Here is a 24,308-nt window from a genome sequence, read left to right on the forward strand (position 1 = left end):
TAGCTATGTGGTTCATCTCTCTCTCCCATGGTGTGATCTTTATGTGATCATGAGCTTTGTATCACTATTAATCTATGTGCTACTCTAGTGATGTTATTAAAGTAGTCTATTCCTCCTCCATGATGTAATGTTGATAGTGTGTGCATCATGTAGTACTTGGCGTAGGTTATGATTGTAATATCTTGTAGATTATGAAGTTAACTATTACTATGATAGTATTGATGCGATCTATTCCCCCTTTCATAGCTATTGTTGACAATGTGTATGCTATGTTAGTACTCGGTCTAAATTGCAACGGTCTATTATGCACTCTAGAGGTTACTCTAATATGAACTCCGGATGTTGTGGAGCTTGTTTACTCCGGCTTGAGGGAGCTCTTGTAGCCCTACACAATGAATGGTGTTTGTTATCCAACAAGAGAGTGTTTGAGAGTAGCACTTATTTGTTCATCTATGTGATCGTAGGCTTTGCAATCTAGATGTCATATGCTATTCAAGTGTTTTATCATGTGAACTTTGGAGTTACTGTGACCTCGGTGTAATGGTGACAGTGTGTGCGCCGTGTGTAACTCCCTTATGAATTGTGGTGTGTTAGTACCTCCTATGAATGCTCACGGTGACAGTGTGGGGTGTTTATTAGTACTTGGGAATACGCCTTTGAGGTGTGCTTTTGCACACTTGCCCAATGAATTTGAGTTCTTTATTCAACAGGAGAGTAGTATGATGAAGTGCTTATTTATATTCAATTATGATTGCAATGTTGAGAGTGTCCACTAGTGAAAGTAGGATCCCTAGGCCTTGTTTCTAAGCATTGAAACACCGTTTCCAACAAGTTCTGCTACATGTTCGCTTGCTGCCATTTTTATTTCAGATTGCAATTACTACTTATAATCATCCATATTACTTGTATTTCACTATCTCTTCGCCGAACTAGTGCACCTATACATCTGACAAGTGTATTAGGTGTGTTGGGGACACAAGAGACTTCTTGTATCTTAATTGCAGGGTTGCTTGAGAGGGATATCTCTGACCTCTACCTCCCTGAGTTCGATAAACCTTGGGTGATTCACTTAAGGGAAACTTGCTGCTGTTCTACAAACCTCTGCTCTTGGAGGCCCAACAATGTCTACAGGAATAGAAGCGTGCGTAGACATCAGTACCCCTTTGTGACACTTGGTTGAAACATATGTAATGCAATGATAATCCATGGAAATCCGAGCTAATTAGGACAAGGTGCGGGCACTATTGGTATTCGATGCATGAGGCTTGCAACTTATAAGAGGTTTTATGCATACCACATATGAATTATTACTACCGTTGACAAAATTGTTTCCATGTTTTCAAAATAAAAAGCTCTAGCACATGAGTAATCCATGCTTCCCTCTGCGAAGGGCCTTTCTTTTACTTTATGTTGAGTCAGTTTACCTACTTCTTTCTATCTTAGAAGCAAACACTTGTGTCAACTATGTGCATTGATTCCTACATGTTTACCTATTGCACTTGTTATATTGCTTTATGTTGACAACTATCCATGAGATATACATGTTACAATTTGAAAGCAATTGCTAAAACTTAAATCATCCTTTGTGTTGCTGCAAAACCTTCTATTAAGAATCTATTGCTTTATGAGTTAACTCTTATGCAAGACTTATTGATGCTTGTCTTGAAAGTACTATTCATGAAAAGTCTTTGCTATATGATTCAGTTGTTTTGTCATTATCTTTACCATTGCTTCGAATCACTTCATTCATCTCATATGCTTTACAATAGTATTGATCAAGATTATGATAGTAGCATGTCACTTCAGAAATTATCCTTGTTATCGTTTACCTACTCGAGGGCGAGTAGGAACTAAGCTTGGGGATGCTTGATACGTCTCAAACGTATCTATAATTTCTTATGTTCCATGCTAGTTATATGATAATACTCACATGTTTTATATACACTTTACATCATTTTTATGCATTTTCCGGCACTAACCTATTAACAAGATGCCGAAGCGCCAGTTCCTGTTTTCTGCTGTTTTTGGTTTCAGAAATCCTACACAGGAAATATTCTCGGAATTGGACGAAACAAAAGCCCACGGTCTTATTTTGCATGGAGCCTTCCAGAAGTCCGAAGAGGAGACGAAGAGGGGCGACGAGGCGGCCACACCCTAGGGGGGCGCGGCCCCACCCTTGGGCGCGCCGCCCTATGGGGTGGGCCCCTCGAGCGTCCCCCGACTCTGCCCCTTCGCCTATATATTCTCTCCGTCGCGAAAACCCTATAACCGAGAGCCACGATACGAGAAAAGTTCCAGAGACGCCGCCGCCACCAATCCCATCTCGGGGGATTCAGGAGATCGCCTCCGGCACCCTGCCGGAGAGGGGAATCATCACCGGAGGGGTCTACATCACCATGCCCGCCTCCGGATTGATGCGTGAGTAGTTCATCCTTGGACTATGGGTCCATAGCAGTAGCTAGATGGTTGTCTTCTCCTCTTGTGCTATCATGTTTAGATCTTGTGAGCTGCCTATCATGATCAAGATCATCTATTTGTAATGCTACATGTTGTGTTTGTTGGGATCCGATGAATATGGAATAATATGTCAAGTTGATTAATTGATCTATCATATATGTGTTATTTATGTTCTTGTATGCTCTCCGTTGCTAGTAGAGGCTCTGGCCAAGTTGATACTTGTAACTCCAAGAGGGAGTATTTATGCTCGATGGTGGGTTCATGCCTCCATTGAATCTGGGACAGTGACAGAAAGTTATAAGGTTGTGGATGTGCTGTTGCCACTAGGGATAAAACATCGATGCTTTGTCTAAGGATATTTGTGTTGATTACATTACGCACAGTACTTAATGCAATTGTCTGTTGTTTGCAACTTAATACTGGAAGGGGTGCAGATGCTAACCCGAAGGTGAACTTTTTAGGCATAGATGCATGCTGGATAGCGGTCTATGTTCTTTGTCGTAATGCCCTAAGTAAATCTCATAGTAGTCATCATGATATGTATATGCATCTCTATTTGTCAATTGCCCAACTGTAATTTGTTCACCCAACATGCTATTTATCTTATTGGAGAGACACCACTAGTGAACTGTGGACCCCGGTCCATTCTTTTACATCTGAAATACAATCTACTGCAATCTCTGATCTCTGTTGTTTTCTACAAGCAAACATCATTCTCCACACCATACGTTTAATCCTTTGTTTACAGCAAGCCGGTGAGATTGACAACCTCACTGTTAAGTTGGGGCAAAGTATTGTGATTGTGTTGTGCAGGTTCCACGTTGGCGCCGGAATCCCTGGTGCTGCGCCGCACTACACTGCTCCACCAACAACCTTCATGTGGCCTTCATCTCCTACTGGTTCGATAACCTTGGTTTCTTTCTGAGGGAAAATTTACTGCTGTGCGCATCACACCTTCCTCTTGGGGTTCCCAACGGTCGTGTGCATCACGCGCCATCAAGTATTTATGCTCGATAGTAGGTTCATGCCTCTAGTTTTCTGGAAGACTGAATATAACTTCTAAGATTGTAGATGTGTTGTTGCTACTAGGGAGAAAACAACAATATTTTATCTGAGGGTAATTCTATTGTTTACTTACACACATTGCTTAATGCGATAATTTGTTGCTTGCAACTTAATACTGGAAGGGGTTCGGACGATAACCGGAAGGTGGATTATTAGTCATAGACATAGTTGGATTACGATCTATGTATTATGTTGTAATGCCCAAACGAATATCATAGTAATCATCTTATCATGTATGATCTTTATTCTGTCAATTGCCGAGCTGCAATTTGTTCACCCAGCATGTTATTTATCTTTATGGAGAGACACCTCTAGTGAACTGTGGACCCCGGTCCTTTCTTTTACACTGATAAATTCATCCACTGCAATCCTGTTATGTTTGTTTTCTGCAAGCATTGTTCTTTTTAATTACTACAAACATCTTTTTCCACTCGATACGTTTAATCCTTTGTGTTCAGCAAACCCGATGAGATTGACAACCTCACTCTGAGTTGGGGAAAAGTATTTTGGTTGTGTTGTGTGTTGCTTCCACGTTGTTGCTGACGCTGAAGGAGATATGCCCTAGAGGCAATAATAAAGTGGTTATTATTTATATCTTTATGTTTATGATAAATGTTTATATATCATGCTAGAATTGTATTAACCGAAACATTAGTACATGTGTGATATGTAGACAAACAAGAAGTCCCTAGTATGCCTCTTAAACTAGCTTGTTGATTAATGGATGATTAGTTTCATAATCATGAACATTGGATGTTATTAATAACAAGGTTATGTCATTGTGTGAATGATATAATGGACACACCCAATTAAGCGTAGCATAAGATCTCGTCATTAAGTTATTTGCTATAAGCTTTCGATACATAGTTACCTAGTCCTTATGACCATGAGATCATGTAAATCACTTATACCGGAAAGGTACTTTGATTACACCAAACACCACTGCGTAAATGGGTGGCTATAAAGGTGGGATTAAGTATCTGGAAAGTATGAGTTGAGGCATATGGATCAACAGTGGGATTTGTCCATCCCGATGACGGATAGATATACTCTGGGCCCTCTCGGTGGAATGTCGTCTAATGTCTTGCAAGCATATGAATGAGTTCATAAGAGACCACATACCACGGTACGAGTAAAGAGTACTTGTCAGGAGACGAGGTTGAACAAGGTATAGAGTGATACCGAAGATCAAACCTCGGACAAGTAAAATATCGCGAGACAAAGGGAATTGGTAATATATGTGTATGGTTCATTCGATCACTAAAGTCATCGTTGAATATGTGGGAGCCATTATGGATCTCCAGATCCCGCTGTTGGTTATTGGTCGGAGTGAGTACTCAACCATGTCCGCATAGTTCTCGAACCGTAGGGTGACACACTTAAAGTTGGATGTTGAAATGGTAGCACTTGAATTATGGAATGGAGTTCGAATATTTGTTCGGAGTCCCGGATGAGATCCCGGACATCACGAGGAGTTCCGGAATGGTCCGGAGAATAAGATTCATATATAGGATGTCATTTTATGTGAAATAAAATGTCGCGGAAGGTTCTATGGAAGGTTCTAGAAGGTTCTAGAAAAGTCCGGAAGAAACCACCAAGGAAGGTGGAGTCCACAAGGGACTCCACCTCCATGGCCGGCCAGCCCTAGATGGGGTGGAGTCCCAAGTGGACTCCACCATAGGGGGCCGACCACCCCACATGGGAGGTGGGAATCCCACCTTTGGGTGGGAGTCCTAGTTGGGCTAGGTTTCCCCTCCTATGGAAGGTTTTGGTTTCGGGTCTTATTCGAAGACTTGGACACCAACACTTGGGATCCACCTATATAATGAGGGGCCAAGGGAGGGGGCCGGCCACCCCCAAGACCATAGCTTGGCCGCCCCCTTGAGTGGCCGGCCACCCCTCCCAAACCCTAGCTTTGCTCCTCCACTTCATATTGCCCGCGTAGCTTAGCGAAGCTCCGCCGGACTTCTACACCGCCACCGACACCACGCCGTCGTGCTTTGTCGGATTCAAGAGGAGCTACTACTTCCGCTGCCCGCTGGAACGGGGAGGTGGACGTCGTCTTCATCAACAACCGAACGTGTGACCGAGTACGGAGGTGCTGCCCGTTCGTGGCGCCGGAACCGATCGTGATCAAGATCTTCTACGCGCTTTTGCAAGCGGCAAGTGATCGTCTACCGCAGCAACAAGAGCCTCATCTTGTAGGCTTTGGAATCTCTTCAAGGGTGAGACTCGATACCCCTCGTTGCTACCGTCTTCTAGATTGCATCTTGGCTTGGATTGCGTGTTCGCCGTAGGAAAATTTTTGTTTTCTATGCAACGTTATCCTACGGTGGTATCGAGCCGTGTCTATGCATAGATGGTTGCACGAGTAGAACACAATGGTTTGTGGGCGTTGATGCTCTTGTTATCTTTAGTTTGAGTACTTTGCATCTTTATGGCATAGTGGGATGAAGCGGCTCGGACTAACTTTACATGACCGCGTTCATGAGACTTGTTCCTCGTTCGACATGCAACTTGTATTGCATAAGAGGCTTTGCGGGTGTCTGTCTCTCCTACTATAGTAAAGATTCAATTTACTCTTCTATTGAAAACATTAGTATCAACGTTGTGGTTCATGTTCGTAGGTAGATTAGATCTCTCTCGAAAACCCTAAACCACGTAAAATATGCAAACCAAATTAGAGACGTCTAACTTGTTTTTGCAGGGTTTGGTGATGTGATATGGCCATAATGTGATGATGAATATGTATGAGATGATCATTATTGTATTGTGGCAACCGGCAGGAGCCTTATGGTTGTCTTTAAATTTCATGTTGAGTAGTATTTCAAAGTAGTTGTAATAGTTGCTACATGGAGGACAATCATGAAGACGGCGCCATTGACCTTGACGCTACGCCGACGATGATGGAGATCATGCCCGAAGATGATGGAGATCATATCCGTGCTTTGGAGATGAAGATCAAAGGCGCAAGAACAAAAGGGCCATATCATATCACATATGAACCGCATGTGATGTTAATCCTTTTTATGCATCTTATTTTGCTTAGATCGCGACGGTAGCATTATAAGATGATCCCTCACTAAAATATCAAGATAATAAAGTGTTCATCCTTAGTAGCACCGTTGCCAAGTCTTGTCGTTTCGAAGCACCTCGTGATGATCGGGTGTGATAGATTCAATAAGTACATATAACGGGTGCAAGACAGTTTTGCACATGCGGATACTAAGGTGGCCTTGACGAGCCTAGCATGTACAGACATGGTCTCGGAACACGTGATACCGAAAGGTAGAGCATGAATCATATGGTTGATATGATGAACACTTTGAGTGTTCGCCATTGAAATCACACCTTTTCTCGTGATGATCGGGTTTAGGTGCGGTGGATTTGGTTCGTGTGATCACTAAGACAATGCGAGGGATATTGTTTTGAGTGGGAGTTCACTTAGGTTTTTAATTATGTTGAATTAAAATTTGAACTCAATTTGTCATAAACTTAGTCTAAACTATTGCAAATATATGTTGTAGAGATGGCGTCCCCAATCAATTTTAATCAGTTCCTAGAGAAAGAGAAACTTAAGAGCAACGGTAGCAACTTCACCGACCGGTTCCGTCATGTGAGGATCTTCCTCTCTCGCGGAAATCTGCAATTTGTGCTTGATGCACCGCTAGGTGACCCTCCTGCAGAAAATGAATCCGATGAAGTAAAAGCTGTTTACGCGACTCGGAAAACTCGGTACTCTCAAGTTCGGTGTGCCATCCTGTGCGATCTGGAATCCGATCTTCAAAAACGTTTTGAGCACCATGATCCTCATGAGTTGATGAATGAGCTGAAAGCTATATTCGAGACTCATGCGGCGATGGAATGCTATGAAGCATCGAAACATTTCTTCAGCTGGATGTTGGAAGAAGGCAGCGCCGTTCGTGAGCACCTGCTCGCCATGACCGGGCATGCGAAGAAACTCAGTGCCTTGGGACTAGTGATTCCTAACGGACTGGGGATTATTCGTGTCCTTCAATCACTGCCACCAAGTTACAAGAAGTTTGTGATGAACTACAATTTGCATAACATGAACAAGGAGTGTACTGAACTTGATGGCATGCTCATAGCTGCTGAGATTGAGATCAAGAAAGAGCATCAAGTGTTGATGGTCAACAAGACCACCGATTTCAAGAAACAGGGCAAGTCTAAGGAAAATTCAAGAAGGGTGGCAAGAAAGCTGCCACGCCTCCTATGAAACCTAAGAACGGCCCTAAGCACGATCTTGAGTGCTATTACGCAAGGAGAAGGGACACTGGAAGCGTAATTGCTCCAAGTATCGGCTGATCTGAAGAGCGGCCTTGTCAAGAAGAAGAAAGAAGGTATATTTGATATACATGTTATAGATGTTCATTTCAACGGTTCTCGTTCTAGTACACTGGGTATTTGATATCTTGGTTCGGTTGCTCATATTTGTAACTCGAAAGCAGGAACTAAAGAATAAACGACAAGCTATTTGAAAGATGAAGTAGCGATGCGGCGTTGGAAAGCGGATCCAAGGTCAATGTGATCGCGATCGGCACACTTCCTCTACATCTACCTTCGGGATTAGTTTTAAGCCTAAATAATTGCTATTATGTACTGCGTTGAGCATGAACATTATATCTGGATCTTGTTTAATGCAAGACGGTTATTCATTCAAGTCTGAGAATAATGGTTGTTCTATTTTTATGAATAATATCTTTTATGGTCGAGCACCACAAAAGAATGGCTTATTTCTATTAGATCTCGATAGTAGTGATACGCATATACATAACATTGATGCTAAGCGAATTAAACTTAATGATAATTCTACTTATATGTGGTAATTGTCGTCTTGGTCATATTGGAGTGAAACGCATGAAGAAACTCCATCTTGATGGATTACTTGAATCACTTGACTTTGAGTCACTTGATAGATGCGAAGCATGTCTAATGGGTAAAATGACAAAGACTCCATTTTACGGTATGATGGAGCGAGCTCTTGACTTATTGGAAATCATACATACGGATGTATGTGGACCAATGAGCGTAGCATCGCGGTGGTTATCGTTATGTTCTAACCTTCACAGATGATCTGAGTAGATATGGGTATATCTATTTCATGAAACATAAATCCGAAACTTTCGAGAAGTTTAAGGAATTTCAAAGTGAAGTAGAAAATCAACGTAACAAGAAGATCAAATTTCTACGATCTGATCGTGGAGGTGAATATCTGAGTTATGAGTTTGGCATGCATTTAAAGAAATGCGGAATACTTTCACAATTGACACCGCCGGGAACACCTCAACGAAACGGTGTGTCCGAACGTCGTAATCGAACTCTCTTAGATATGGTTCGTAGTATGATGTCTCTTACAGATTTGCCGTTATCATTTTGGAGTTATGCATTAGAGACAGCCGCATTCACTTTAAATAGAGCACCATCAAAATCCGTAGAAACGACACCGTATGAATTATGGTTTAATAAGAAACCTAAGCTGTCGTTCTGAAAGTTTGGGGTTGCGAAGCCTATGTAAAGAAGTTACAACCGGACAAGCTAGAACCCAAAGCGGAGAAATGCGTCTTCATAGGATACCCTAAGGAAACTATAGGGTACACTTTCTATCACAAATCCGAAGGCAAAATCTTTGTTGCTAAGAACGGAACCTTTCTTGAGAAAGAATTTCTCACTAAAGAAGTGATTTGGAAGAAAAGTAGAACTCGATGAGATTGATGAATCTATACTCGTTGATCGAGTAGCGCGATCTGGGAAGTTGTGCACTGTACGCCTACACCGGCAACAAGAGGAAGCTAATGATAATGATCATGAAACTTGAGCGAGGAAACTACGAACCTCGCAGATCGACAAGGGAACGTGCCACTCCTGATTGGTATGATCCTTGTCTAAATGTCATGATTGTAGATAACAATGATGAGGACCACTGCGACGTATGAAGAAGCGATGATGAGCCCGATTCCAACAAATGGCAAGAAGCCATGAAATCCGAAATGGGATCCATGTATGATAACAAAGTATGGACTTTGGTAGACTTACGATAGCCGAAAGGCTGTCGAGAATAAATGGATCTTCAAGAGAAAAACAGATGCTGATGGTAATATTACTGTCTATAAAGCTCGACTTGTCGCAAAGGGTTTCCGACAAATTCAAGGAGTTGACTACGATGAGACTTTCTCACCTGTAGCGAAGCTAAAATCTGTGAGGATTTTGTTAGCAATAGCTGCATTTTTCGATTATGAGATTTGGCGAGATGGATGTCAAAACGGCGTTCCTTAATGGAGACATTGAGGAAGAGTTGTATATGGTACAACCCAAAGGTTTTGTCGATCCTAAAAATGCTGACAAAGTATGCAAACTTCAGCGTTCAATTTATGGACTGAAGCAAGCATCAAGAAGTTGGAACCGACGCTTTGATAAGGTGATCAAAGACTTCGGGTTTATACAGTGTCATGGAGAGGCCTGTATTTACAAGAAAGTGAGTGGGAGCTCTGTAGCATTCCTGATATTATATGTAGATGACATATTATTGATCGGGAATGATATAGAACTATTAAGCAGTGTTAAGGGTTATTTGAATAATAGTTTTTCAATGAAAGACCTTGGTGAAGCATCATATATATTAGGCATCAAGATTTATAGAGATAGATCAAGACGCCTAATAGGGCTATCACAGAGTACATATCTGGACAAGATTCTAAAGAAGTTTAGAATGGACGAAAGTAAGAAAGGGTTCTTACCAATGTTACCAGGCAAGGTATTGAGTAAAACTCAAGGACCGGCTACGACGAGAAGAAAGAGAAAGGATGTGTAACATCCCCTATGCCTCGGCGATGGGATCTATCATGTATGCCATGCTATGTACTAGACCGGATATAGTACATGCTGTTAGTTTGACTAGCAGATATCAAAGTGATCCAGGAATGGAACACTGGACAGCGGTCAAGAATATCCTAAAGTACTTGAAAAGAACTAAGGATATGTTTCTTTGTTATGGAGGTGACCAAGAGCTCGTTGTAAACGGTTACACCGATGCAAGTTGGAACACTGATCCTGATGACTCTAAGTCACAATGCAGGTACGTGTTTATATTGAATGGTGCTGCGATGGTGGGCAAGCTCGAAGCGATTGCACGGTGGCGAAGTCTTCAACGAGAATCGAGTACATAGCGGCTTCGGAGGCTTCATCGAAGCGGTATGGATGAAGAGGTTCATTGTAGAGCTCGGTGTGGTTCCTAGTGCATTGGACCCATTAATCATTTGTGATAACATGGGTGCCATCGCCAATGCACAAGAGCCAAGGTGATAGAAGAGTGTGAAGCATATCAAGCTGCGTTACCACTCGATTCGCGAGTACATCAAAGATGGAGAAGTAAAGATTTGCAAAGTACACACTGATCTGAATGTAGCAGATCCGTTGACTAAAGCTCTCCCTAGGGCAAAGCATGACCAACACCAGAATGCCATGGGTGTTAGGTATATTACAATGTAATCTAGATTATTGACTCTAGTGCAAGTGGGAGGCTGAAGGAGATATGCCCTAGAGGCAATAATAAAGTGGTTATTATTTATATCTTTATGTTTATGATAAATGTTTATATATCATGCTAGAATTGTATTAACCGAAACATTAGTACATGTGTGATATGTAGACAAACAAGAAGTCCCTAGTATGCCTCTTAAACTAGCTTGTTGATTAATGGATGATTAGTTTCATAATCATGAACATTGGATGTTATTAATAACAAGGTTATGTCATTGTGTGAATGATATAATGGACACACCCAATTAAGCGTAGCATAAGATCTCGTCATTAAGTTATTTGCTATAAGCTTTCGATACATAGTTACCTAGTCCTTATGACCATGAGATCATGTAAATCACTTATACCGGAAAGGTACTTTGATTACACCAAACACCACTGCGTAAATGGGTGGCTATAAAGGTGGGATTAAGTATCTGGAAAGTATGAGTTGAGGCATATGGATCAACAGTGGGATTTGTCCATCCCGATGACGGATAGATATACTCTGGGCCCTCTCGGTGGAATGTCGTCTAATGTCTTGCAAGCATATGAATGAGTTCATAAGAGACCACATACCACGGTACGAGTAAAGAGTACTTGTCAGGAGACGAGGTTGAACAAGGTATAGAGTGATACCGAAGATCAAACCTCGGACAAGTAAAATATCGCGAGACAAAGGGAATTGGTAATATATGTGTATGGTTCATTCGATCACTAAAGTCATCGTTGAATATGTGGGAGCCATTATGGATCTCCAGATCCCATTTGTTGGTTATTGGTCGGAGTGAGTACTCAACCATGTCCGCATAGTTCTCGAACCGTAGGGTGACACACTTAAAGTTGGATGTTGAAATGGTAGCACTTGAATTATGGAATGGAGTTCGAATATTTGTTCGGAGTCCCGGATGAGATCCCGGACATCACGAGGAGTTCCGGAATGGTCAGGAGAATAAGATTCATATATAGGATGTCATTTTATGTGAAATAAAATGTCGCGGAAGGTTCTATGGAAGGTTCTAGAAGGTTCTAGAAAAGTCCGGAAGAAACCACCAAGGAAGGTGGAGTCCACAAGGGACTCCACCTCCATGGCCGGCCAGCCCTAGATGGGGTGGAGTCCCAAGTGGACTCCACCATAGGGGGCCGGCCACCCCCCACATGGGAGGTGGGAATCCCACCTTTGGGTGGGAGTCCTAGTTGGGCTAGGTTTCCCCCTCCTATGGAAGGTTTTGGTTTCGGGTCTTATTCGAAGACTTGGACACCAACACTTGGGATCCACCTATATAATGAGGGGCCAAGGGAGGGGGCCGGCCACCCCCAAGACCATAGCTTGGCCGCCCCCCTTGAGTGGCCGGCCACCCCCTCCCAAACCCTAGCTTTGCTCCTCCACTTCATATTGCCCGCGTAGCTTAGCGAAGCTCCGCTGGACTTCTACACCGCCACCGACACCACGCCGTCGTGCTGTCGGATTCAAGAGGAGCTACTACTTCCGCTGCCCGCTGGAACGGGGAGGTGGACGTCGTCTTCATCAACAACCGAACGTGTGACCGAGTACGGAGGTGCTGCCCGTTCGTGGCGCCGGAACCGATCGTGATCAAGATCTTCTACGCGCTTTTGCAAGCGGCAAGTGATCGTCTACCGCAGCAACAAGAGCCTCATCTTGTAGGCTTTGGAATCTCTTCAAGGGTGAGACTCGATACCCCCTCGTTGCTACCGTCTTCTAGATTGCATCTTGGCTTGGATTGCGTGTTCGCCGTAGGAAAATTTTTGTTTTCTATGCAACGTTATCCTACAGACGCCGGTAGTGCGTCCTGCCAATAGTCAGCTAGCAACACCTTCAGAAGTCACGCCTTTCTCCTACTGGTCGATTAAACCTTTGTTTTTTTACTGAGGGAAAACTTGCTGCTGTGCTCATCACACCTTCCTCTTGGGGTTCCCCAACGGTGTCAAGCCGCCATCACTTTGTTAATTCTTAATACAAGATTGCATGAAGTTTTCCCTTTCTTGTGGATTGTAAGAGAGATGTGTTACATTATCTCTATGTTAGGACGTGATATCCATATGAATGCGTATCTTTCAAATGTTATTATTCTGCATCTTCATATCTAATTGATGAATTGTTATTGCCCACTACAACTTAAAAGAGAGAGTAGTCAAGTGAACCCATGAACCCCGATTCAATTTTTATCATAAGAAAGTAAGAAACACATTTATATTGCTTTTATCTTACTTTCTATTTGTTGCACTATTTTAATCCGAAAATACAAAAATATTTATTTTTGTTATTTGCACCCAAAACTCCAAAAACAATCAACCAAATTACTTTATTTTATCTAGTTTACTTGTTTTATTACTACTTGTGTTTTATTTACTTACGAGAAATCTTGTGCTTGAGAACCACACGGTGGAGTTGGGGACACAAGGCTTTATTTTACTTTGCAAGATTGCTAGAAGAAGAGAGGGACAGATACCTCTTCGCGCAGTTCCCTGAGAGTTCAATATAACTCTCACCCTTGTGAGGAAAATTTGCTTCTTGAACTACACACTCTGCACTTGGAGTCTCTACGTTTCAGGAGTTTTTTGCTGGTGTTGTAAAGCTCCATCAGATGCTAGTGGCCCCTGTATCTATGGTGTTGTTGCTTCTTCCCCGCTCGTTAAATTCTCACCAAAAAATTGATTTTTTATTTGGCAAAAGCTCATTTGCTGTCTAGCACACCAAAGGATGGTAGAAGATGAGGGTAATCCTAGATGGAATTTCCATTTCCGTCTCAAAGTGTGTTTTCGTAAATGGTAGATAAAACTGTAATGATACTGAGCAAAACAACAATTGAATGATGTCTTTGGGCAAAGGCCAAAAAATAACTATGTCCAACAAAAAAATTCTCTTGTTTATGTTTACTACACGTCTACTATTTCTAAACAGATGCTACCAAAAGAGGGATAAATCGAGTAGTTATTAGGTGGTATGTAGGTAATTTCATATCTTGGACATCTTTTTTGTTATATTAGATGATTCCTCGTTGTTGCGGAAATAGATGCTGCAAATAAAAATGAAATTTGATGGAGCGTCGGGTTAACAACGTATGTGTAGTGACATAGAAACACTAAAAAAATTATACCGATGACGATCAAGGAATAAGGGCACTGATTCTTGGTAGAAGATGGGTGGAAGAGTGTGATATGACATTAAGAGGAAAAAAGATGATGGCAAACCAAGTTCAATACCTACAAATTGAAAATATGAAATGGAAAGATCACATGCTGCATGGGCTAATGTCATCTTCAAAGAGTTGAGCCGAGTCATTCCATTATGTACCCCGGTAATATGTGGATAAATAACACGACGTGTAGACCTGGGAGAGCGGAGGTTATGGAAATATTAGTTACCTAGACAAGTTTTGGACATCATTATATTGTGTGCACGTGAATGGCTGATAGCTCGAAATTTTACATTTTCTACTGAGGTTTTTAAGCATACAATTACTCATATTGTCACTCATTTTACGCTCCATCTAGCTACATCCATGCCTATTTTGCTTACTTACGAGTTTTTGTTCACTTTCATATGAGCTTTGCGCATTTAGTACTTTTAGAAGGATTTTTTTCCCATTGTCTTTGAAATGTGTGTAGGTGTAATGGACAATCATGAATAAATGAAGGCAAAGGGACCAAGATGATATAATATGGGAGAGTTACAAGCACCAAACTTAGCCATATGAGATGTGGAAAAAGTGATATTTTTCCAACATCTTATATTTAAGATATAAGTCCATGGTGTTGTAGCCCTCATTTATACTAGTTTAACGAGCTAAAGAACACCCAAATCGGAGTCCGTATGAAGAAATAGCGAACAAAATACGAAAACATCAGAGGAAATAGAAACCATCGGTATAGGCAGACCCAGCCCGTACCATACGGCCGTATGGGCCTCCGTCGGCTCCATTTCGTCAAACGAACAACATTTGTGAAGTCCCATCCTTGTTGGATCCTCCTCTACATTTGTGTCTCTTTCGATTGATTCTGTATATATAGACAATGTAGTTATTCTCCAGGTCCTTCGGGAAGATCGGGAGATTTAGACTACTCATAGTAAGAGTAACATAGATAGTAACATTACACATTTCAACACACATTTTAGTGACGTGGCATGACAAGAAATGAAGAAATAGAATGGGGTGGTAACTAGCTATGTTAATATAACATCACACAACCCAATATCAGATGAGTCTATAACATAACAAATGATATAATGCAAGAAACCACGTATAAGTTACTACCCACTATGAAGGTAGTAACTTAGACTAGTAACATGTTATATGTTGCTACTCTAAGTTACTCCCCACTATGAACAACCTTACTATTAATAAGAGACAGATGCACAATGTGAAAGTTAGAAGAAGCGATAAGATAAAATAAAATGGAGTGTAGCTAGAGTGCATAATCAATATGAGTGGATAGTCTGCGATAAACACCACTACCTCTTTTAGGCTATTAGCCCTATTCCAATGCGCGTCTCCAGACATGAAATGATAGGCAAAATTCTGACGTGGCGTCTTATTTGTTGAAGAGAGAGGATGTTGTGTATGCTAGCGGAGAACCGGCTCTTGGCGTTTCACCTGAGACGAAATTAATTCAAAACACATTCCGTGCACCAGGCTGGTCCTGCCTCCCTCGATTAAAGCTCTTGGAGGGTGCGGGCATGCTCTGATTAGGCCACAAACTACACCGTAGTATAACTTTGCCACAAATCGATCCAACATAGATCCAACATGTAGAAACAGTGGACTCGGACATGCATATCTTTTTTTTTTTTTGAGGTAAAAACACAATATATTAAGCTAGCAAGCCGCCTCATTAAAAACCTTCCAGTCCCCTTAGGTACCCTGGTAAGGAAAAGAGTGCGTCTGAAACTTGCTGCTGCAAAAAATCACACAATTGTTACATCATCTAGGAGGGTTTGAGCTAAAAAACTAGGGGGCTCATCGACCCAAATACAAGATAAACGAGTAGAGAAACACTCCCTAGCAATTTCATGTGCAACTTTGTTCATATCCCTCCCACACTTCTTGAACTCGACATTTCCAATATACCCTGCCTGTGTGACTATGTCCGCGTATATAGCCGTTGCCTCATTCCAAAATCTTTCATTTCCTGAGCAGTATTGTATAACTTCACTTGAATCTGATTCTGCTTCAACAGCGCTGAACCCCCTAGTATTAGCAAGCAAAAGCCCATTACGCATAGCTAGCGCCTCTGCCATAGCTGCGGATGTAACATGCGGTATAAAAATTGAGTTTGCCGCAAGAAAACCTCCGTGTGAATCCCGTATGATTGCTCCTGAAGCCCCAACTTGGTCTTCCAAAGAGAAGGCTGCATCCACATTTAACTTTACAAAATTTGCACTTGGTTTCATCCATACCTTTTTCATCTCAGAAATTGGACGACTAGACCTTTCTGAATTTGAAGCTATAGCTCGGATGGAAATAACACATTTATGGATGGGGGGTATCTGTTCTCCGTGAGAAATTTTCCTTCGCAACCACCAGATGTACCATGCAGAAATTGCAATCACCTCATGTACTTTAATAGAACTATAACCTGGGAGCAAACTTGAATCTGTCTTGAGGAGGGCTTCAAGAACTTGGGACCCTGAACGGCCATCCTCCATTGCTTCATGAATATAGTCTGCAATTCCCAATTCCGACCATATATTGGCAGCAAGATCACACTTAAAAATCAAATGAAGAATATCTTCTGATGCATTATTACACAGGGGGCATCGGTCACTTGTACCAATATGCCGATTAAATAAAATCGCTTTCATAGGTATGATTCCATGCATAATGCGCCAGCAGTAGATTTTTACTTTAGCAGGAACCTGAAGCTTCCATAGGATCTTCCATATAGGGTTATTTAGTGACGTACCAGTGATAAGCGATCTACACGTGACACCATTGAATTGATGCTTCCACTCAACGTGATATGCAGACTTAACTGAAAAGACTCCAGATCTTGTGCCATGCCAAGCAAGGAAGTCATCAAACGCATTATAATTCAACGGAATTTGCAGTATACGATTAACATCAATTGGATGAAAAATGTTGTGAATAAGCTGTTGGTCCCAATTGCCTGTGGTCGGATCAATTAGTTCTGAAACCTTCGTGAGTATGCATTCTCCTCTAGGTGTCATAACCTTACGGTTTGGGCTGCTGTGTAACCATGGATCCGTCCAAATGCTGATGGACTCACCATCCCCAACTCTCCATATGCAGCCTCTTTTAAAAGTTTGTATTCCCGCCACTATACTTTGCCAAGTGAAAGACGAGCCAGCCTTAGGACCAGCTTTTAAGATATCTCCCGAGGGGTAATATTTTGCCCGAAGGACTTGTGCACATAAAGAATTCGGTTCATCAATAAGTCTCCATACCTGTTTTGCTAGCATAGCAAGGTTAAAAGAGTGGAGGTCACGGAACCCCATACCTCCCTCCTTTTTCGGGAAACATAGCTTCCACCACGCGTACCAATGCATTTTCCTCCCTTGATCGTCATCACCCCACCAGAATTGTGAGATCACATCCGTGATTTTTTTGCACACATTCTTCGGGAGAAGAAATACTGACATTGCATACACTGGAATAGATTGCGCCACCGCTTTCAACAAAATTTCCTTGCCTCCCATAGATAAGAATTTTTCTTTCCATCCCTTAATTCTCAGCATAACCCTTTCCACAAAATGCATAAAGCAGTCACTCCTATCAGCACCTACAAGGGCGGGGAGACCCAAGTATTTATCTGAGAGAGCCTCTGTATTTATATTCAGCGTGTTGCAAATTTCCACTTTTGTGTCAATGTGAGTATTTGGGCTGAAGAAAATACTGGATTTAGCCACACTAACCAATTGTCCCGAATTTGCACAATAAGTATCAAGTACTTGTTGCAATGAGATTGCATTGTTCAAATCTGCCTTCAAGAGAATCAAAGAATCATCAGCGAATAGTAGGTGTGAAACTGATGGTGCATTTCTGCACACCTTGACCCCTTCAATGCTACCAATCTCCTCGGCATGCAACAAACAACTAGATAAACCTTCTGCACAAATAAGAAACAAATAAGGGGAAAGAGGATCCCCTTGTCGAATACCTCTGGTGGGAATAAAACCATCTGTCATTTGGGAATTAAACCTGACAGAGTAAGTGACCGAAGTAACACATGCCATAACCAGCTCAACCCATTGGTAATGAAAACCAAGTTTCAACATCATTCTCCTCAGAAAATTCCATTCCACTCTATCATATGCCTTATGCATATCCAATTTCACCGCACATAGACCAGATTTCCCTTTCCTCTTATTCTTGATTTTATGAACACATTCGTAAGCCACCAAGACATTATCAGTAATAAGCCTTCCAGGGACGAAAGCACTTTGTGTTGGTGATATAATCTCTGGGAGTATCAGTTTTAATCTGGCTGCAAGCATCTTAGATATGATCTTATAGACGACATTACAAAGGGATATAGGTCTAAACTGAGACAAGTGTTTCTTATCAAAATACGTCGTTTAGAACCGACGCATTGGTAAAGGCCTTAGCTAGTGGGGGTTGCCGTTACCTAGAAATAATTTGTTTGTTATTAAAGCTAGTTGGGGCTGCCTTCACCAATAGAATAATTTGGTGGAGAACCAAATGTTCATGTGAATCGGCCGGCCATGTCTCATTTATGTTGATTTTTCTAGCTAATTAATGACGTGGTTTACTGATGCTATAGCTCAAGAAGAAATGACATGGAGCAATTAGAGGGTTGCTGAGGTGTATAGCTTACATGTTAAGAGAAACACTTTTCAGTGGGGATGGTTTTCTTAGTTACATATAGGATAAGATGGATTGGGTTGATCCTCACGATGTAAGTGGCTCATCCGCTGGTTGATGCGCAATAGCCGCTTCCACCACATGCCACTTAGGCAGGTTATACGGGACGTCAACCACATAAGGTGCCTGACGGGCTTCGTGCAATTAGATGACGCCGCGACGCTGTCCATGATATCTCACTCTAGAAATATTCCACGCGCTGCTTATATTCATGTGACTACATGTTGCTCTCTGGCTACTTGCTGCCGCTACTCATCTGCAATAGGGTGTTGCGGCACACAATTCTCCTATGTATGGTCAGCCCAACAAGAACCAATGTTTCTTTTGCCGTTCTTTATTTTGTTTTTATTATTCATTTTTTTTCTTTTTTTCCCACCTTTTTCTCTTTTTTCTTTAAATATTCCATATTCCATATTTTCTTTTTCATTTTTTTTGAAATGCATAAACACTTCATGTTCATATGTATGAACATTTGTTTTCATATACATGAACATTTAAGTACATTTAAGTTTTTACGTTCTGAAGTACATGGAAAACTATGTTGTATAAACATCTTTTATTGAGATGCACCAACACCCGTAATCATACCATCATCTTTTTTTAGTGGAAAAAAGGAACTTTGTTGTGATCTTTATTGATTAAATCACACTTACATCATCTACAACAAGGATAAGTTAAAATTAGGAGGCTCCTCAAACCACACGCTTGGTTGAGCTTCACACCCTTTATCTAAATTATGAGCAACTGAATTTGCATTACTAGACACATGAATAGACTCTACTCTTGAAAATGAAGTCGCTTGGATACAACTGTCTTGAACAATAGGTGCCGAAGCGGTTGCCGTGTATCCACTTTTTTTTTGGCATATTTATGACTTCAAGAGAAACAGACTGAATAGTCAGCTTGTCGCATCCTAACAGATTTGCCAAATAAAGCCCATATCTGACCGCTAGGGCTTCATTTGTCGCTTCATCAGTTACAAAACCTATACTATTGTTACTAGTAGCCAGGAAATTACCTTTATCATCACGGATGATCATACCATCACTCCTCTCCTCTGCTCTGCATGAAAGCTTGAATCAACATTTACAGTATTGAAGCTCTCCTTTGCTTTTATCTAAGGATGTGTTCGGTTGTAGAATGGGAGAGAATGGAATGGAACCATTCCATTCTAGTGTCATGGAACCATTCCATCCTTGTGTTCGGTTTCGACAAAAAATTGTCATGGAACCATTCCATCCATGTGTTCGATTTTGGAATGGGGCGAGAATGGAATGGCTAGAAGTGGCATGTGGTCACCTTTTTAACAGGATTGGTGAGCTTACCACAGCTGTGTGCAATTTTTAGTATCACAATATTAATCGCAATTTTGACAGCACTTCACCTATATTTTCAATAATAAACAGCAACAATTATATATTCACAGTGAAAACAAGTATATTCGAACAACACAACGCAGATTTCAAATCAAATAACATATAGTCATCCAACTAGTCCAATATCATTGCAAAGTAGTCCAAATAGCCCAACATTCATCCAAAAGAATGACATACTAGTTCGTGTCACAGATTTCAGCCATGTCTAGTTCATGGCGTAGTAGTTATCCAAAAGCATAGTTGCCTACGGGCATTACATCATTACAGTCCATATATCATAATAGGTACGAAACATAGCCTAAAGGTAATTGAAGTTCATACCATCACTTCAATTCAGATTATAGACCACTCCAAATTCCTTCTCCATGAACCTGGTCACCCAGACCAACTTGTTTTGCTTGCTAAGAGTCATGAATGCTTTTGCAATCTTGGGCCTCTCAACAAGATGAGCATAATAATGAGCCATGTGCTCATCATTAAATCCTTTCAGTTCATCCAACGCATTCCACTTGATGTTCTTTTACCACTAGCCACAAGGTCAGCCAAAAAGCCAAGCATCATGGTGGACATAGAATTGGTCCAGCATACCAGTGACTTGGCCTTGCTCCCAGTTGCAGTCTGCGTGTTGCTTGCACTTGTACCCTGCGTGATGCTCACAGTTGCACCCTGCGTGTTGCTCCCACTTGCATCGGTGCTTTCAAAATTGTCCATTTCTGTCCAGCAATGAAATGTGAGCATAAATATGATGTAAAACTTCACAAATACATGGTTTCACTATGCAAAATGAACCATACTGTCCAGCAATGAAATAGGAGCATAAATATGATGTAAAACTTCACAAATACATGATTTCAATACACAAAATGGACCATACTGTCCAGCAATGAAATAAGGGCATAAATATGATGTAAAACTTCACAAATACATGATTTCAATACACAAAATGGACCATACTGTCCAGCAATGAAATAGGAGCATAAATATGATGTAGAACTTCACAAATACATGGTTTCAATACACAAAATGGACCATACTGTCCAGCAATGAAATAGGAGCATAAATATGATGTAGAACTTCACAAATACATGGTTTCAATACATAAAATGGACCATGGTTTCAATACAACGAATGCATACATAAATAACACTTCAAATACATGGTTTTGATGCACTCAATGACCATACATGATCTGCCTATCCGCCCACATTTGGGTAGCAATTTGTTGCCTACGGTCAACTGTGGCTCTATGGTCTCTTGCTTGCTGAGTTTGTGACCGGATTGGTTGGGCGGTCCAAGTTACCTCCGGTAAGATGAATTCATCAATTCCTTGGGATAGTGCATAATTGTGAAGAACACAACAAGCTACAACAATGTCAACTTGTACCGGAAAGGGAAAGAACGGTTTGGCATCATCTAAAATCTTGAATCTTCTCTTGAGGGATCCAAAAGCTCGCTCTACAGCTATACGTAGAGATGAGTGCCTAAGGTTGAAAAGTTCTTCCGCATTTTGGACGGGATTGTTGCCCCACTCGTTCAAATGGTATCTCACATTACAGAACGGTGGGATGAAGCCAGGCTTGGCTCCATATCCGGCATCAACTAGGTAATATTTTCCTATAAAAAAGACACAAGTTGGTGACAATTTTTTGGACAATATAGGGACAATCATATGTAAGTCAATTTGTTACCTTCGGGTACTTGCAGGCCTCTCTCACGCCCTAATGCATCAGCTAAAACGTTTGCATCATGGGCTGTCCCCTCCCACCCAGCCAACACATATGTGAACCGGAGGTCAAAATCTACCGCTGCCATCACATTTTGAGTAGGAAAAGGCTTCCTACCACGAAATGAATCTTCCACATCTTTAACAACATATGCTCGCACATGTGTACCATCAATAGCTCCAATACAATCCTATATAGTGGAAGAAATGTCAATACTATGGGTGAATACAATCCTACGTAGGTAAGTAATGGTTTTGGTATATACCTTAAAATATGGGTCAAACCGAGGGTTTCCTGCTATCTTTTCTGGGGTCTCCGATGAAGGTGGCCTGATATATTCATTACGCAGCTCACCAATGGCATGAAGGACTTGCCTAAAATATATGCTAGTTGTGCTGAACGATCTACCAAAATTTGTTGAAACAACTCTATTTCGAACATTATGTCCAATTGTATGCAAGAACATTGCCACTTGCTGTTCCACACATAAATGGACAGTATTTTCTAGCAACTGGCGTTCTCTCATTATCTCACACAGCCTAAAGAAAGAAGCTCTGTTAAACCGCAACATGTTTATACAAGTCACATCTGAGTGCCATATTTTACTAGTGAGATAGTCAATTCTCATCCGATCTCTTTCATGCATTGGCCCATAGGAAATACGTGGTCTTCTCTTTCTTTTTAAGACCCGAACAGCTACAACAATCGCAGCCCAAACAACAAAAACAGCAGCTCCCCTAATCAGCCTTTTCCTTTTATCCATGCTTTTGCCCATCTACAATGCATACAAACAATTCATACAGTGCTAATAAAGAATATACATGCATACAAACTATTTATACACTGTTAATAAAGATGATGCATGTATATTTCCAAGAAATTTCATACAGTGCATAGCAACTTTTCATCAATTTCATGTATTTCATATCATAAATTCGAGCAGCATCATAGATCAGCACATATTGTGCACAAATTTCATGTATTTCACAGCACTCATTTGATTTTTTTGAATCAAGGGACAGAAAATTAAATCGGGTCACATATAGGATCAAATCGAGTTGCTCACCTACGAGTCGATCCCGCCTGCTCCCGCCTGCTCCCGCTCGATCCCGCCGCTGCGTGCGTGGGAGACGGTCGCGGCGCCGGCGTGGGTGCGAGTGGTGGCGGCGCCGCCGGCCTGGGTGCCTCTGCCCCGTCCGAGTCCCCGCCGCGCCTGCTCGTCGATCCCGCCTGCTCCCGCTCGATCCCGCCGCTGCGTGCGTGGGAGACGGTCGCGGCGCCGGCGTGGGTGCGAGTTCCGGCGCCGACGCGGGTGGAGGTGGCGGCGACCGTGCGTACGTGGTGGAGGAGCGGGGTGGACAGAAAGGTGAGAATAGGGATGGAGGGTGAGACACGCCCCGTGATTTCTTTTTTTCTTTTTCCATTGCGCTCGGTTCCACCTCGTTCGGCTGATTTGGGCGGACGGGTGCGTTCCGCATCTCTGGCGAATATTCGCTTTCGTGGAATCGCTCAATTCCATCCTGTACTAGAACCGAACGCGAGGATGGCCTCCCGGAATGGAACCGTGACATCCCGTTCCAGCAAATTCTGCAACCGAACACACCCTAAGTGTTCTCCTTTCCTTTATGTTTCGGATCAGCCGCCCAGACAAAATTAGCAATAAGAACTCATATAGACATTGCAGACTGGGTCGATATTTGCACCAGTTCCCCATTCACCTTCCGTCATCTAATCCATCAGATGTACGAGGCAATTGTCATGATAATTTATCATAGACTAGCAAAAGTGCCCGTGCGTTACATCGGGAGAATCTGGTGCATTGCCATGCCTATGACAAGTGCTGACGCGATGCCCAGTCGATGACGACAGCTGGCGCCTCCCTCCTCCTCTACGACATTTGGCCTCACCGCTCCTTGAGTTCTCCCTCTTCCTCCCTCAAATTATATTTTTGGTACGGTACAACTGAACTCAGATCTATAATAGATGTTATACATGCTGAAACTATATATTCTCAAGTAATGCTAGTAAAGTTCTCTCTACAACAAAGATAGTCTAAAGAAGCGCAGAAAACATGGTGTTTGGTGTTGGACGATGCTCTTCCTGCCTCTATAGAAATATAAATCTTACTTATGATTTTAGAAATAGCCACAAACCCTTGCACACTAAATAATGTGAATAACATTGCGATCTAAATGATTTAAATGGCATTCACTAATCCAATTCCTAAAAATTCAGTTATATAAGTCTTTTTGTTTTTGCCCCTTTGCAAACAATGGGGACGTACA

The 24,308-nt window shown here is 41.8% G+C and overlaps 3 protein-coding genes across 3 annotated transcripts in view; 1 reads left to right on the plus strand and 2 right to left on the minus strand.

Moving 5' to 3' along the window:
- Positions 1 to 14,694, plus strand: part of LOC139835629 (uncharacterized) — a 31,551-nt gene extending 16,857 nt beyond the window's left edge. Inside the window, exon 5 of the mRNA XM_071825488.1 lies at positions 14,689 to 14,694. Within this exon, the coding sequence (XP_071681589.1) occupies positions 14,689 to 14,694 (6 nt within the window). The remainder of the gene's footprint in view (positions 1 to 14,688) is intronic.
- A 1,291-nt stretch (positions 14,695 to 15,985) lies between these two features.
- On the minus strand, positions 15,986 to 16,726 carry LOC139835630 (uncharacterized). The gene has a single exon (XM_071825489.1). The coding sequence runs from the start codon at positions 16,724 to 16,726 to the stop codon at positions 15,986 to 15,988; it is 741 nt and encodes a 246-aa protein (XP_071681590.1).
- A 4,674-nt stretch (positions 16,727 to 21,400) lies between these two features.
- LOC127322024 (uncharacterized) lies at positions 21,401 to 22,803 on the minus strand. The gene is made up of 3 exons (XM_051350970.2): positions 22,289 to 22,803; positions 21,988 to 22,213; positions 21,401 to 21,913 (listed from the first exon to the last, which is right to left on the minus strand). Exons 1-3 carry the CDS (start codon positions 22,796 to 22,798, stop codon positions 21,471 to 21,473), a joined length of 1,179 nt encoding a protein of 392 aa, XP_051206930.2. The 5' UTR covers positions 22,799 to 22,803; the 3' UTR covers positions 21,401 to 21,470.
- Between the last annotated feature and the right edge of the window lie 1,505 nt (positions 22,804 to 24,308).

The sequence above is a fragment of the Lolium perenne genome, chromosome 2 (genome assembly GCF_019359855.2).
Source record: "Lolium perenne isolate Kyuss_39 chromosome 2, Kyuss_2.0, whole genome shotgun sequence".
NCBI lineage: Eukaryota > Viridiplantae > Streptophyta > Magnoliopsida > Poales > Poaceae > Lolium > Lolium perenne.

Bases quoted from the DNA above. Each gene is read 5' to 3' on its own strand.
- LOC127322024 (XM_051350970.2), bottom strand. From the start codon at position 22,798: ATGGGCAAAAGCATGGATAAAAGGAAAAGGCTGATTAGGGGAGCTGCT. The intron at 22,214-22,288 runs GTATATACCAAA...TCCACTATATAG, and splicing joins GGTTTGACCCATATTTTAAG to GATTGTATTGGAGCTATTGA. The intron at 21,914-21,987 runs GTAACAAATTGA...TCTTTTTTATAG, and splicing joins AGGCCTGCAAGTACCCGAAG to GAAAATATTACCTAGTTGAT.
- LOC139835630 (XM_071825489.1), bottom strand. From the start codon at position 16,726: ATGGAGGATGGCCGTTCAGGGTCCCAAGTTCTTGAAGCCCTCCTCAAG.